This window comes from Nicotiana tabacum, chromosome 17, assembly GCF_000715075.1.
Source record: "Nicotiana tabacum cultivar K326 chromosome 17, ASM71507v2, whole genome shotgun sequence".
Lineage (NCBI taxonomy): Eukaryota > Viridiplantae > Streptophyta > Magnoliopsida > Solanales > Solanaceae > Nicotiana > Nicotiana tabacum.
Genome location: NC_134096.1, coordinates 32,102,761 through 32,116,756, shown reverse-complemented (window position 1 = coordinate 32,116,756; position 13,996 = coordinate 32,102,761). Strand labels below are relative to the sequence as shown.

Here is a 13,996-nt window from a genome sequence, read left to right as displayed (position 1 = left end):
GTTACTTTTTTCTATATAACAAGATTATTAGTTACTCGTTGGATTTCTTCTGGACATTTCCCACTAAGCAATTTATATGAATCATTAATTTTTCTTTCATGGAGTTTTTCCCTTATTCATATAATTCCGTATTTCAAAACAAATATTTTAATTTTAAGTAAAATAACTGGTCATAGTGCTATTTTTACCCAAGGCTTTACTACGTCATGTATTTTAACTAAAATACACTAATATGTAATTTTAGTACACGCTCTTCAATCCGAGTGGTTAATGATGCACGTAAGTATGATGATATTGGGCTATGCAGCTCTTTTATGTGGATCATTATTAATGAGTAGCACTTCTAGTGATTACATTTCGAAAAAACAGACAGCTTTTTTATAAGAGCAATGGTTTTTTAAACGAGTCATTTTTCTTGGGTGAAAATGTTTTACAAAAAAGTTCTTTTTTTTCTGCTAAAAATTATTACAGGTCCCAATTGATTCAACAATTGGATTATTAGAGTTATCGGGTTATTAGTTTAGGATTTATATTTTTAACCATAGGAATCCTTTCGAGAGCGGTATGGGCTAATGAAGCATAAGGGTCGTATTGGATCACCCGGATGAATGGAATACCGCGAACTATAGGCCTCCTCATGTATTAACTCTCGCAACCCATCCACATGTGGAACACATATCTGACCCTGTAGCCTCAATACCCCATTATCACCAATAGTTACCTCCTTAGCATCACCGTGCTGCACCATGTATTTTAGGACAAGAAAGTTGGGATCATTATACTGACGCGTCTTGATGCGCTCAAATAAAGACGACCATGATACAACACAAGCAAGAACCCTGCTAGGCTCCGAAGTATCTAGCCTTACAAATCGATTGGCCAAAGTCTGAACATCCAATGCTAACAGTCTCTCCCCAGTTGGAATATAAGCAAGACTCCCCATGCTCTCAGCCTTCCTACTCAAAGCATCGGCCACCATATTTGCCTTTCCCGGATGATAAAGAATGGTAATATCATAGTTCTTTAGTAGCTCTAACCACCTTCGTTGCCTCAAGTTTAGATCATTTTTCTTGAATAAGTGTTGGATACTCATGTGATCCGTGAACACCTCACAAGACACGCTATAAAGATAATGCCTCCAAATCTTAAGCATGTGAACAAGGGCTGCCAACTCCAAATCATGTACAGGGTAGTTCTTCTCATGGGGATTCAACTGAGCATAAGCTATAAATCTACCCTCTTGCATCAACACACATCCAATACCAATCCATGAAGCATCACAATATAGTGTATAAGAACCCGATCCTAAAGGTAAAACTAGAAATGGAGCTGTAGTCAAGGCAGTCTTAAGCTTATGAAAGCTCTCCTCACACTCATCAGACCACCTGAATGGGGAACCCTTCTGCGTCAATCTAGTCAATGGGGATACTATAGACGAAAACCCTTCACAAAACGGCAATGATACCCAGCCAACCCAAGGAAACTCCAGATCTCGGTAGCAGAAGACGATCTCGGCCAACTATGAACTACCTCAATCTTCTTCGGGTCCACCTTAATCCCCTCACTGGACACCACGTGGCCCAAGAATGCCATCGAGTCTAACCAAAACTCGTACTTGGAGAATTTAGCATATAACTTCTTCTCCCTCAAAGTCCGGAGCACGATCCTCAAATGCTGCTCATGATCCTCCTGGCTGCGAAAATACACCAAAATATCATCAATGAAAACTATGACGAAGGAAACAAGATAAGACTGAAATACGTTGTTCATCAAGTGCATAAATGTTGATGGGGAAGTGGTCAGCCAAAAAGACATCACCAGAAACGCATAGTGACCATAGCGGGTCCTGAAAGCCGTCTTCGAAATATCAAAAGCCTGGATCTTCAACTGATGGTACCTCGATCTCAAATCAATTTTCGAGAATACTCTAGCACCCTGAAGCTGATAAAATAAATCATCAGTATGTGATTCAAATGCCTGTAGTCAATGCACATCCTGATCGAACCATCTTTCTTCATCACAAATAGAACTAGTGTAACCCAAGGTGACACACTAGGCCTAATGAAACCCGTATCAAGTAACTACTGTAACTATTCCTTCTACTTCTTTAACTCTACTGGTGCCATACGATACGGTGGAATAGAGATGAGATGAGTGCTCGACACCAAGTCAATACCACAATCAATATCCCTATTGGGAGGCATTCCCGACAGGTCTGCATGAAACACATCCAGGAACTCCCTTACTACTGGAACTGATGCAATAGTAGGAGTATCAACATTAACATCCCTCACAAAGGACAAATATGCCAAACACACCTTCTCAAACATTTGTTGATCTTTCAAATATGAAATCACTCTACTAGGAATATGATCTAGGAAGCCTCTCCACTCCAACCTCAGAAACCCCGACATAACCAACATCACTGTCTTAGCGTGACAATCTAAAATAGCGTGATATGGTGGCAACCAATCCATGATCAAAATCATATCAAAATCTACCATGCTGAGCAATAAAAGATCAATTCTAGTCTCATAACCCCTAATGGTAACCATACACGACCGATATACATAGTCCACCATAATAGAATCACCTACCGATACAGATACATGAATATGCATATCTAAAGAATCACGAGGCATATCCAAATAATGAGCAAAGTATGATGACACATATGAATAAGTGGAACGAATGTCAAATAATACTGAAGCATCCCTGAGGCACACTGAAACAATACATGTGATCACGGCATCAGAAGTAACTGCCTCTGGCCTGGAAGGAAATTCATTGCAACGGGTCTGACCACTGCCTAACTGACTACCCCTTCTAGGGTGATCTCGACCCATATGACCTCCACCGCAAGCTAGCTAAACGGGTGGTGTAGAAACTGGTGTAGGAGTCATAGCCTAACATCCCTGCTGCACCAAACCTCTGTGATATCGGGGGCAAAACTTCCTCACATGCCCAAACTCCCCACACTCATAGCAACCTCAGTCTGATCGAGTTCGAATGATGATTTATCGAAGTAAGATCCCGAAGGTGGAACGAACTAACCTCGAACCCGGGAGGCCGATCCGTGTCGAGTTCGATATCATTATCGAGCTCGAATCAAAATCGAACAATGATGCAGAGTAGATCTATCGTTCTGATAATCCAGAGACCAACCAACATCGACCTCGAATCAATTCAAGGGCTCGAGCCAGGATCAGGCTCGAACCAAGGTCACGAGTTCGAGCCGAAATCAAGCTCAAACCAAAATCGAGGGTTCTAAACAAGATCGAGCTCGCAGACAAAAGCCGTTGCAATCCCACTAGAGAGAATCTTGGCAGAAATTATGAAAAAGCTGACTTATTATGGGTCTCCCACTGAATGTTTATTTTATTATGCTTAGAGCCAAATCCCTCCACTATAAAAGAGCTTGGTTACCATTTCTGTAGAAGAAGTTTTTTCTCAGGCTTACATTGTAATAAAAGTGCTATATTCTTCTACAGTAAAGAATCGTTTCTTTCAGATTTCTTAGATTTATTCTATTTGTTGAATTCTAAGATTCATTGTTCCTGATAACCTTATCTATTTTGCATTCTCCGCAATCTATATTTATATTTTTATTTATCCTTGCATTTTGTGTTAGGTTACGCTATATATCCTCGGAACTGCGTATAAATTCAACTCTATCCATTTTTTGGGTATACAAGAATATGACAATTAAAATAATAATGAGAAAAAACATAACCTTCAAACCAAGCTAGCGACTGGTACAGTTGGTTGCTGAGGACTTCTGTTTACAAAGCATTTCCACAAGCTTTGGACCCATGAAACTGAGCAAGAATAATGGTGAACCCATATGATTAAAATACACTCACATTTCTCATTTCGTGCTTGAAACTTCAGTATTATGGATTTTCTATTTGTAAGAACTATAATAATCACAATTTCTTTTATCAAAACCCCTTCATTATAGCTTTACTCTTTCAAGATTTGTCTTGGTTGGTGAACTTGCTACTACACCACTTAGTACTTTGACACTTAGTTAGCGTTTTGGACATAGATTTGGTTGAAACTTGAAATAAGGAGTTTTTGAGATTGTATTGAAAAATAATTTTTGAAGTTGAAGTTGAAGTTGTATTTGGACATGCATTTTATTTGAAAAAAAAAATGAAGTTTTGTGAGTGAAAAAAAAAGTTTCACCCAAAAACTGTCATAAACTAGATTTTGGGAACTTGAAAAAAAAAATCAATATTTTTTCAAAAATTGATCATATTCGACGAACAAACAATGTTTTCAAAAATATATTTTTGAAAACAAGTTGCCAAAATCTATGGCCAAACGGGAGGTTAGTCTTGAACTCGAGGACTAGTCTTCCGCAGTGAATACCAAGCTCAATCTACGATTTGGCTCAAGAAATTGAAATGGGTCTTCTTAGCTCTCTTTACAACGACCATTTTCAGTAAAAGCTCTCTTTCTGTCATCCCAGATGGTTTTTACGTTGTTGGAAATGAAACCGTTTGGAATAATTCGGATAAGTCACCTTGTGGGTGGACCTGCATTTCTTGGCATCCCAATGACCAAAGAGTTGAAGCTATCAGCTTACCCTATATGCAACTTGGAGAAATTATATCTTCCAGCATCGGTAAACTCACCAGATTGCAGAAATTGGCACTTGATGAAAACAGTCTGCATGCCCTAATGAGATTGGCAGTTGTGCTGTAATCAGAGCCATATACCTCAGGGCAAACTATCTTCAAGCAATGCTGGCCATATTAGACATCCACTTAGGGTGCTCTACCTTCTTCTCTTGGTCGTCTCAGACACCTTCCCCTTCTCTACTTGTCGACCAATTTCTTCTCGGGTGAGATTCCAGATGTTGGAGTTCTGAGTACCTATTGGAACAAGTCATTGGCAATTTAGATCTCTGTGGCCAACAAGTCCTCAAGCCTTGCAGAACATCAATTGGATTCCCCGTAGTACTGCCTCATGCTAAAAGTGATGAGGCTGCAAGCGATCCTCTCACTTATCACTTATATTAGAGAACCAGTTGTTGGTGCAATATCTAAATTGGATGATGTTGTTGGGGCAGGAGGGTTCGGTATGAGTATCGGATGGATGGTTAGTAACATTTGCTGTTAAATGAATTGACCAGACTCGTGAAAGCTCGGAAATCTTGGGTAGCATCAAACACATTAATTTTTGTCAACCTTCGACGCTTCCTACTCTCATCTGTGATTATTTGGCCATGCGAAGCTTGGTCGATTTCTTGCATGAAAGTGTGGATGATCGGTTGGTGAACTGGAATGCATGTTTGAAAATAGCTCTTCCTTCTGCCAGAGGGTCGGCCTACCTACACCATGACTGCTGTTCTAAAATACTTCATCTAGATATCCTTATCATAAGAAAAATAATCTAGCTATTAAATCAAGTCACATACTCCTCGATGAGAATCTAGAGCCTCGTGTTTCAGACTTTGGCCTTGCCAAGCTTTTGGTGGATGAGGAAGCTCATGTCACAAGTGTGGTTGCACTTACTTTTGGTTATTTATGGAATAGTTTTCTGGGGCGTAATATTTGGAAACACATTGCAGCTTGATGATGAAATGTGTAGTCTGCCATTGCAGATACTGTATGCTCCTTACTTTTGGAGCCCCCCCAGCTTTTCTTACTAATGATCTGTGTGCCTTTTTTCCTGTAGATATCTTCGGATTCTTGCAGTCAGTTGAACGATGATAAGTCCTAACCCATGGCATTTTTTATGAAATAAGTATTAATCTATTTATCAAAAAAAGAAGAAGGTAGTAATCTCATCAGGTTTGGATTGAAGTTCCAAAGTTTTATTACCTTGTAGGCTTGTACACTCAAAAGTCTGCATATGCTTTCAGTTCTCTTTCCCAAAATCATTGCTTCACGAGATAGTAGGTGTGCTCACTCATTTGAATTTATTTTGTGTTTACCATATTTTTACAATCTTTTGTAAACTAAGGGTCAAAACCTTTGGTATTGCGACTTCACTCGCCTTTTTAAAAAACAAATAAAAATCTCCTAGTTTTGGCGTGGGACCCCAGAGCAGCAGCATGTATATATTAGTTAGAACCCAAAAAGCAAATACATGGAGGGGACACAATATAATGCCTAACCTTCTCAATAGTTAATTGATGATTGGACATACCCAATGTTGTAAAAAAGAAATGGAAGTGATATTGGTGTGTCACACAGTGATGGTACTAATTTAGTGGGAGGACTCCTCTTGCTTGTTATATCTAATTAAGTTTTATACAGTGATGGTACTAAATTTTTTTCCAGAATCATTAAAGATACTTGCACAAATGCATATAGGTTCAGCAGACTTGAATTTCCAGAAAGTATGTAATTTTCCGTCTTGAAGAAATCTACTAAAACGCGATTAAGATCATTTGCAAGTAAATGCATTCTCCACAAATTACTGGGACAATAATATGAATAATTGCCATTTAATTCAGAATAAGTTTCTGTACAAAGGACGAGTCGCATCTGTTTGAATCAAGAGAAATGGACACTTTAGGAATAGGGGTGGGGAAGGGGGAGACACGCAACTGTAAAACATGAAAAATAGCATTCAGAGGCAATTATCAATTATCGGATTTAGTAGGAGCATTTTTGCTTGTAGGCAATGTCCCATTTCCATCTTCAAGATTCTTCCACTCTTTGCTCTTTTCAGACTCCTTTGCTGTGTCATAGGAAGCATGGAGTCCAAAAAAGATGTAATACACCAAAAGAAAACCAGTCCATGCAGCAAACCTAATGAATGAATCCTTGTCAATTGACCCTAGAAGGAATATGTTAATAGCAATTGAGGCTGAAGGTAGCCATGGAACCAAAGGTACACCCCAAAGCTTTGGATCATGTGCTTGAGGAACGAAAAGCCAAATCCCCAGAGTTGCCAAGAACCATATGGGTACAGTAATACAGTAGACAATCCATCCCGTCTCACTTAGTCCCCAATAAGCAGCTGTTGCGGTTGATGAAGCGAGGATGACCAGTAGACAAGCAATGAGCTTGTTACGGTTTGCATTTGTGGTCACTCCACTCACATAGTAACGACGAACAAGCAGAGCAAGTGCCACAAGCATGAAGATGAAGAGGGTGGAAATTGAGAGAAGATTAGATAAAATGTCAAGTTTTGTAAACAAGGCAATGATAGCAGTTGCAGCCGTCATAACTGCTGTCGCATTAACTGGTGTTCCAGTCTTGCCATCTACATATGAAAACCATGGTGGCATCATATGAGTTCTGGCAATGTGAGTTAAGTAACGAGCTTGACCAACAGCACTAACTAACAACACTGATGTCATTCCTTTCAACGCCCCTGCAGCCACTATGTATTGCGCCCAACTCCACCCCACATTTTTAAATGCCACAGAAAATGGAGCATGAGGATCAATGTTTTGATATGGCTGCATAAGGCACAGAGTAATGGCCAATAAGCAGTACAAAGTTGTGGTGATCACCATAGAACCAACTAAGCCAATGGGGATGTCTCTGCCGGGATCCTTAGTTTCCTCAGCCATGGTAGAAACTGCATCAAAACCAACATAAGCAAAGAATAGAACTGCAGAGGCTTTGAAGATACCGCGTGCACCGAATGGCGTAAAGGGTGTATAGTTCTTGGTATCTGACTTGATAAGGCCACAGATGATGATGAAAAAGATCACGATGATGTGAATGATTGAGGCGACATAATTGATACGAGAAGAACCCTTTGTGCTGAGAATTGCAATGAAACAGATGATAATGCAAACCCCAACAGCAAGAGGATCAAGTTGGTTGTAGCCCTCTGCTAAAGTGTTCACCTTGATAAGTAATTTGTCAGGCTGGTAGTTTAGTAAAGTTGCAAAGTAGGAAGTCCAAGAACGAGCAACTGCAGCACCACCTATGACATATTCTAGGAGTATATTACCAGCAGCAATGAAGGCCACAAAGTCACCAAGCTCCACCCTCAAGTAAGCAAATGAACCACCTGCGAAACTCATTTGTTGACACTTCAATTTTTGAAACCAAGAAAAAGAAAGAGATGAACTTCTATACACTATGGTGAAAGTAATTTTTACCATATCAGGTCAAACATAATTACAAGTAATCGATCATAATTAGTGAAACTAGAAAATTTATATATTAAAATAAATAAAAGAATTATGTAGTAATAACTAAATACCATCAATGTCTTATCATTATATGGTATGCACAATAAAGTCAATATAGAGCAAAAGAACTATGAAATGGTCATGTACGCATCGCATTGGCATAATTAGGACACTAAATTTTCTGTGAATGATATGACACATTCATTGAATAATAACTTCATAGTTATTACTATACTTTAATACCTAATCCCATAAACAATTCAGATACAAGTTCCAGTCTTTGTGTCTGGTCTTTCTATAGCAAATGTATTTAGCAATCAACATCAATGAAAAACCGAAAAGGGACAAAATTATCAATAAAAAAGCTCGGTCGTTTTCAACAAAAAATAAATGTGGCATAGTGGCATACTAAAATGAGAATTGATTTACTATTCTCTTATATTTATTCTTTTGGTTAATGGCTATAACTAAACATAGAATCAGTAACTCTCCCAGATAAAAGCTTTTGTAAGTTAGGAAACATTGGAATTCTTAAACTCCATACCCTTACAAGATGCGACTCTTTCTTTCATGGAAACTTTTTGAAGTGCAATTATTAACGTTTTTGAATATTTGGCCTAAGACATTACTTATTTACGCACAAATCAATAAATTGTATTTGCACATCTGGCTTCAAGACATCAAAACCCTATAAGTTGGTGCCTTAAATATGTAATAAATGGAATTTTAGTAGAATCATAATCAATAGAGTAAAATCTAATTTACCCCCTTAACCTTTAAGGCTTGGGAAACTATGCCCTCTTCACATTTTAAACAACCCCCTTGTACTCAAAAATCAGTTGGAAAAAAAGCTATTATCATCAATAAAAATAAAAATTCAGAATAAACCCTCTTTTTGGAGGGAATATTTTTGGCGCTAGAATAAGTTTGGCGCTATTTTCTGGTAATCAGCATAAATCACAGTTTTTGCTTATAACATTTAAGTAAAAGCTCATAAATTTGAGAAAAACCTAGAGTCATCTGACACGCCATATCAATGGTTTTGTGCTTGTGCACAAGTTCCAAAGTCTATATATTTACAATATATTCTTATTATAACGTTATTTGTAGATTTATGTTTCAAAAGGACAATTTACAAATACTAAAATACTACAATATGGATGGAGTCCATCGGCCTTATCAATTGAGAAACCATGGGTACCGCTCGGCAGTAGTGGGGGTATTCTAATCTTTTTCAAAATCAACTTCTTGCTCAATATCTAGTGAGCGGATATTACCCATCTATTTCACTTAAGAATATTTTCATTATGTGTATTGATTTACAAGTGGGGTAAAGTTTTATATGTCCATTCCAGTATCTTTCTCTTCGTCAATTTTCATCGAATGAATCCATATCCCTTCAATCCAACAGCAAGGAATTCCATCTGAGAGCTTCACTTCTAGGCTTTTTCTTTTGTCTATATCTTTCAGTATGTTCATTATTTATTATGTGCTGCTTTATAGAATGGTCTAAAGCCATGTAGGGGCAGACGCATTCTACCAACGACGATATATGATTAAAGTATTGTGAAATTTCCTGTGAGGTGCCATTTTGTTCTTTTTGGAACTTATGGGAACAAAGGCGAGTACTCTTGCTACAGGGACAATAGCTCTAAGGAAGAGCTGAGATGTCCTTGAAATTTACTTCATCTTTTGAGTACAAGGGGTATCGTTCCCAAGCCTTAAAGGTAAAGGGGTAAACTGAATTTTACTCTAATCAATAGTAATAGCAATCATTCCTTATTAAATTACTTTCTATGACAGAATTATATATGTAAAATTCCAGAAATAGAAAAGAAATTAACTCGTATAGGTGCATAAGAGTTAAAATAAAAAATAAAAATAAATTGGTGATGATTTACCTGCAACAGGAATCTCAACAGCAAACTCAGTATAGCAGAAAACAGAGAGCAAAGCAGAGACACCAGAAACCACATATGAGAGAACAACAGCAGGGCCTGCATCTTGACTTGCTTCGAGACCAGTTAGCACAAAAATCCCAGCACCAACCACTGCACCCATTCCAAACCATATCAAGTCCCACCACGAAAGTGTCTTCTTCATCTCATGTTGGCTCCTCGACTTTGCCTCCACCTCCGCTTCGTCTTTGGACCGTGTCAGCACCCTGTCCATCAATCTATTCGGGGTTTGCTTCAGCGCCTTCACGTAGTTCCCCCAGCTCTTGAATGACTCCTCTGGAAGGAAGTCTTCTTTTGTGCATGAACATATTCTTCTTCTTAATTCTGATTCTCTTCCCATTTTCTTCTGCATATTTCAATCATTTATTAGTATGCATGATTTTCTAATGCTATTTACAATAAGAAACTGATATTATCATCAGTGTCAGATCTCAATGTGTCTAGCATGAACCTTATATATGACTATGAGAAAAAAATTAAAATAGGTAAACATAAGAAACCACAGACTCTAAATTCCACTTATGAGAAACAATGGCTAGTATTTTGTTTGCTCAGAAAAATAGGTAAAACATGTATGTATTATTTTACATGATAATTTGTATGTGACGTTTTCGCACGAGATGGCTATTTTAGGGACACCATTTATATGAAAAAGGCGTCAAAGCGAAGTTGATGATACTTTAAAAATCCAATAAAATAACTCAGATCAGTAGAAGATGAAATAACAAGACGATCATGTTAATTTCTTCCCCACCAAACGTCACACCTCAAACTTCTTCAGTTAATAGTAGAGATCAAAAGTCGAAACAAAAGCCTGAACAATTAAATTATATGAAACAACAAAAGAATGAAGAAAAAGATACCTGGTGAGAAAAGCTTGATAGAAGATAAACAGTATAAAGTGTAGTAGTATATTTATAGAAGATGAGTGATTCTTGTGAATTCTTTGATTGGCTGAAAAAGATGCTAACAGCTAGGCGCTAGCAATAACATCGGACTGAATCTTGTTCATGAAAAGTTCTATATTAAGAGATTCAGATTCTAGTAATATAAAATTGTGTGAGAAAGGGCCCGCTGGAGAGAAATTTTGCAATTTTAATCCCTATTTTTTTGACTAATTATGATTTTGGTCATGTGCTGTTACATTGTGCAAATTTCCTGATATATTAGGGAAAATAATATATGTATTATTTTTGGTATTACTAACCCTTTGTTTGGTAATACTTTTCAACTTATGTATAACTAATACTTTTATTAGTTATACACCATATTAAGTAGTATAATTTTTATATATAGCAAATCATGACATTATTAATACTATGATTTTTAATATATGGATAAACATGTATAAAAACAAAACTACCTTTTTAAAATATTTAATACACCAAACCAAACTGTCGATAAGAAATAATTCCAGCATAACTAATTCCAACATAACTAAACTATCATAACTAATTCCAGCATAACTAATTCCAACATAACTAAACCATCATTAGTAATACACCTATTCAATACTATTTTTATACACCCTACCAAACGACCCTAAAAGGATAAAATGCTACTTATCAAGAAGTTTTCATCACTTTACATATATCAACTTCAATTGTTTTGACCTCCTGCTTAATTAAGTTATCTCAAGTCTCAACTTCCAAATTAGTTGCACCTTCAAGAGGTTTATTGGGAATTTGAATGTTGAGTGTTAAAATGTAAGGTATGCTTTCAGAGGTTAAAAAAGGACAATATTAAAAGAAATGGACAGTCTATAAATTCTGTTATTTTACTTTCATAGTGTTGGCTTGCCGAATGAATTAAATTTGCCATGCCGTATAAAATGAAGGGTAAATAAGCTAAACTTACAGCAAATGGAGTAGCCTCTGAATTAAGTTAGTGAGAAAGAAAATGGAATTTCCCTTTATAAAGTATTGCAAGTAATTAATCGATGATTAAGTCAATTGACTTAAATAAACGGCTAATAAAGACAGCAATTTGACAGTGAAGGCTCATAAAAAAGACCATGAAAATAAGGAATAATCTCCAAGAGAAGTACAAATAGAAATATATCGATGTATAGCCCCACATTACTAGCAAAAATACAATTGTAGGCCTTCTGGATATTTGCCAGCTTGCATGCGATAGATGAATTTAAAATTTACTCCTATAGATTGAATTTAGGACTACTTGCATTTTGTTGTATTAAATAACGTTGTAAAAATTAATTACCAGTTATTCTGTACTTTCTAATTTCTATGGACTAACATTTTGCTTTACTTTTAAAATTTAAAATAATAAGATCTTTACAATTGTTTGGGTGTATGAACAAGTTGTTCAACAAAAGGAAATAATGTCATTTTGAACTTAATTAAGTAAACATCATAAAACGATTGTTCTTGAAAATATGGAATACTCTCAAACAGGAGCAGATATAGAAATATATCAATGTAAAGTCCTAAACGGATTAAGATTTTTATGCTATTGGTGTAACTTACCTGTTATTGCAGGCTAGTTATTATAATTATTAGTTTACCAATTTATGTTTGTTATAAAAATTTACTTGTAATTACTTTAGAAGTAAATACTTTACAACAATCATAAGATAAATAGGAACACCATGAAATTCAGGAGAAAGATGCGAAGTAAAGGGAGACAATATTAGTAAATATTAGTATCACCACAACAGTTATAAGAAAAATAGGAACACCATGAAATCTAGAAGAAAGATGTAAAGCAAAAGCGATAGCTAGTAAATAGGACCTCCACTGAAAAGCGAAATAGTAAGCCACAACATTCCCACTAGTTATCTTAGACAAAAATCCTATATGGCTAGTCCCACCATGTTACGAAGTAAGGCACGACTCAACTACCTCCTGACCTACAACCCTAATACTCAACCTCCACATCTTCCTATCAAGTGTCATGTCCTCGGAAATCTGGAGCCTCGCCATATCCTGCCTGATCACTTCTCCCCAATACTTCTTATGCCGCCCTCTACCTCTACTCGTGCCCTCCGTAACCAGCTGCTCACACCTCTGTACCAGAGCATCTGGGCTTCTCCTCTGAACATGTTCGAAATATCTAAGCCTCGCTTCCCGCATCTTGTCATCAATGGGAGTCACATGCACCTTCTCCCGAATATCATCACTCCTAATCTTATCTATCATAGTGTGCCCGCACATCCACCGCAACATCCTCATTTTTGCTACTTTCATCTTCTGGATATGTGAGTTCTTAATGGGCCAACACTCAGCCCCATACAACATGGCCGGTCTAACCACCGCTTTATAAAACTTACCTTTGAGTATCAGTGGCACTCTCTTGTCACACAAGACTCCAGATGCTAACCCCTGGGTTGTTGTGATACTAATATTGTCTCCCTTTTTGCCCTTTTGTCTTTTTTTTAGCCGAGGGTCTTTCAGAAACAACCTCTCTACTCCTTCGGGGTAGGGGCAAGGTGAGCGTACACACTGCCCTCCCCAGACCCCATTAGTCGAATTTTACTGGGTTGTTGTTGTTGTACTTTAGAAGTGATATAATTGTCTATACCATATGAAAATCACGAAATCTTTAATTAGCGAAATATTATTCGTCGTTTTTACCCTTTATAAATTGACTTCGCATGAGGCAAATAGTCAATTAATTATTTTTCTAAAATTTAATTAAAAAATTACATATTATATCTTTCCTTATATAAACTTCTATATAGGACTTACGCATGCACATGAAGAATCAAGAGAAGAATTGCTAAAAAGACCTTTTGAAAACTTGATTGAAGGAAATGACCTCCATTTTTCTCACTTATTTTTGGGGCCAAAAATTGCTAAGACGTGGTTTAATGGCTTAAAGGGAGGTAGGGGCGAATTTAACATTATCAAAATTTTGGGGTTAACTATTTTAGTTAGAAAAACTAAATTCTCTCTCTCTCTCTCTCTCT

The 13,996-nt window shown here is 36.9% G+C and overlaps 1 protein-coding gene and 1 pseudogene across 3 annotated transcripts; one reads left to right on the top strand and one right to left on the bottom strand.

The window, feature by feature from the left end:
* The first annotated feature begins 1,458 nt into the window (after positions 1-1,458).
* LOC142171764 (uncharacterized) lies at positions 1,459-5,027 on the top strand (annotated as a pseudogene).
* A 1,391-nt stretch (positions 5,028-6,418) lies between these two features.
* On the bottom strand, positions 6,419-11,071 carry LOC142171530 (cationic amino acid transporter 1-like). Of its 3 annotated transcripts, none has more exons than XM_075234167.1 (3): positions 10,932-11,071; positions 10,012-10,414; positions 6,419-7,986 (listed from the first exon to the last, which is right to left on the bottom strand). In XM_075234167.1, exons 2-3 carry the CDS (start codon positions 10,406-10,408, stop codon positions 6,599-6,601), a joined length of 1,785 nt encoding a protein of 594 aa, XP_075090268.1. In that variant the 5' UTR covers positions 10,409-10,414; positions 10,932-11,071; the 3' UTR covers positions 6,419-6,598. The 3 variants fall into 3 exon arrangements, with proteins under 3 accessions (XP_075090268.1, XP_075090269.1, XP_075090267.1); XM_075234168.1 differs by lacking the exon at positions 10,932-11,071 and adding an exon at positions 10,748-10,880; XM_075234166.1 differs by lacking the exon at positions 10,932-11,071 and having other exon boundaries at positions 10,012-10,926.
* Positions 11,072-13,996: the final 2,925 nt, after the last annotated feature.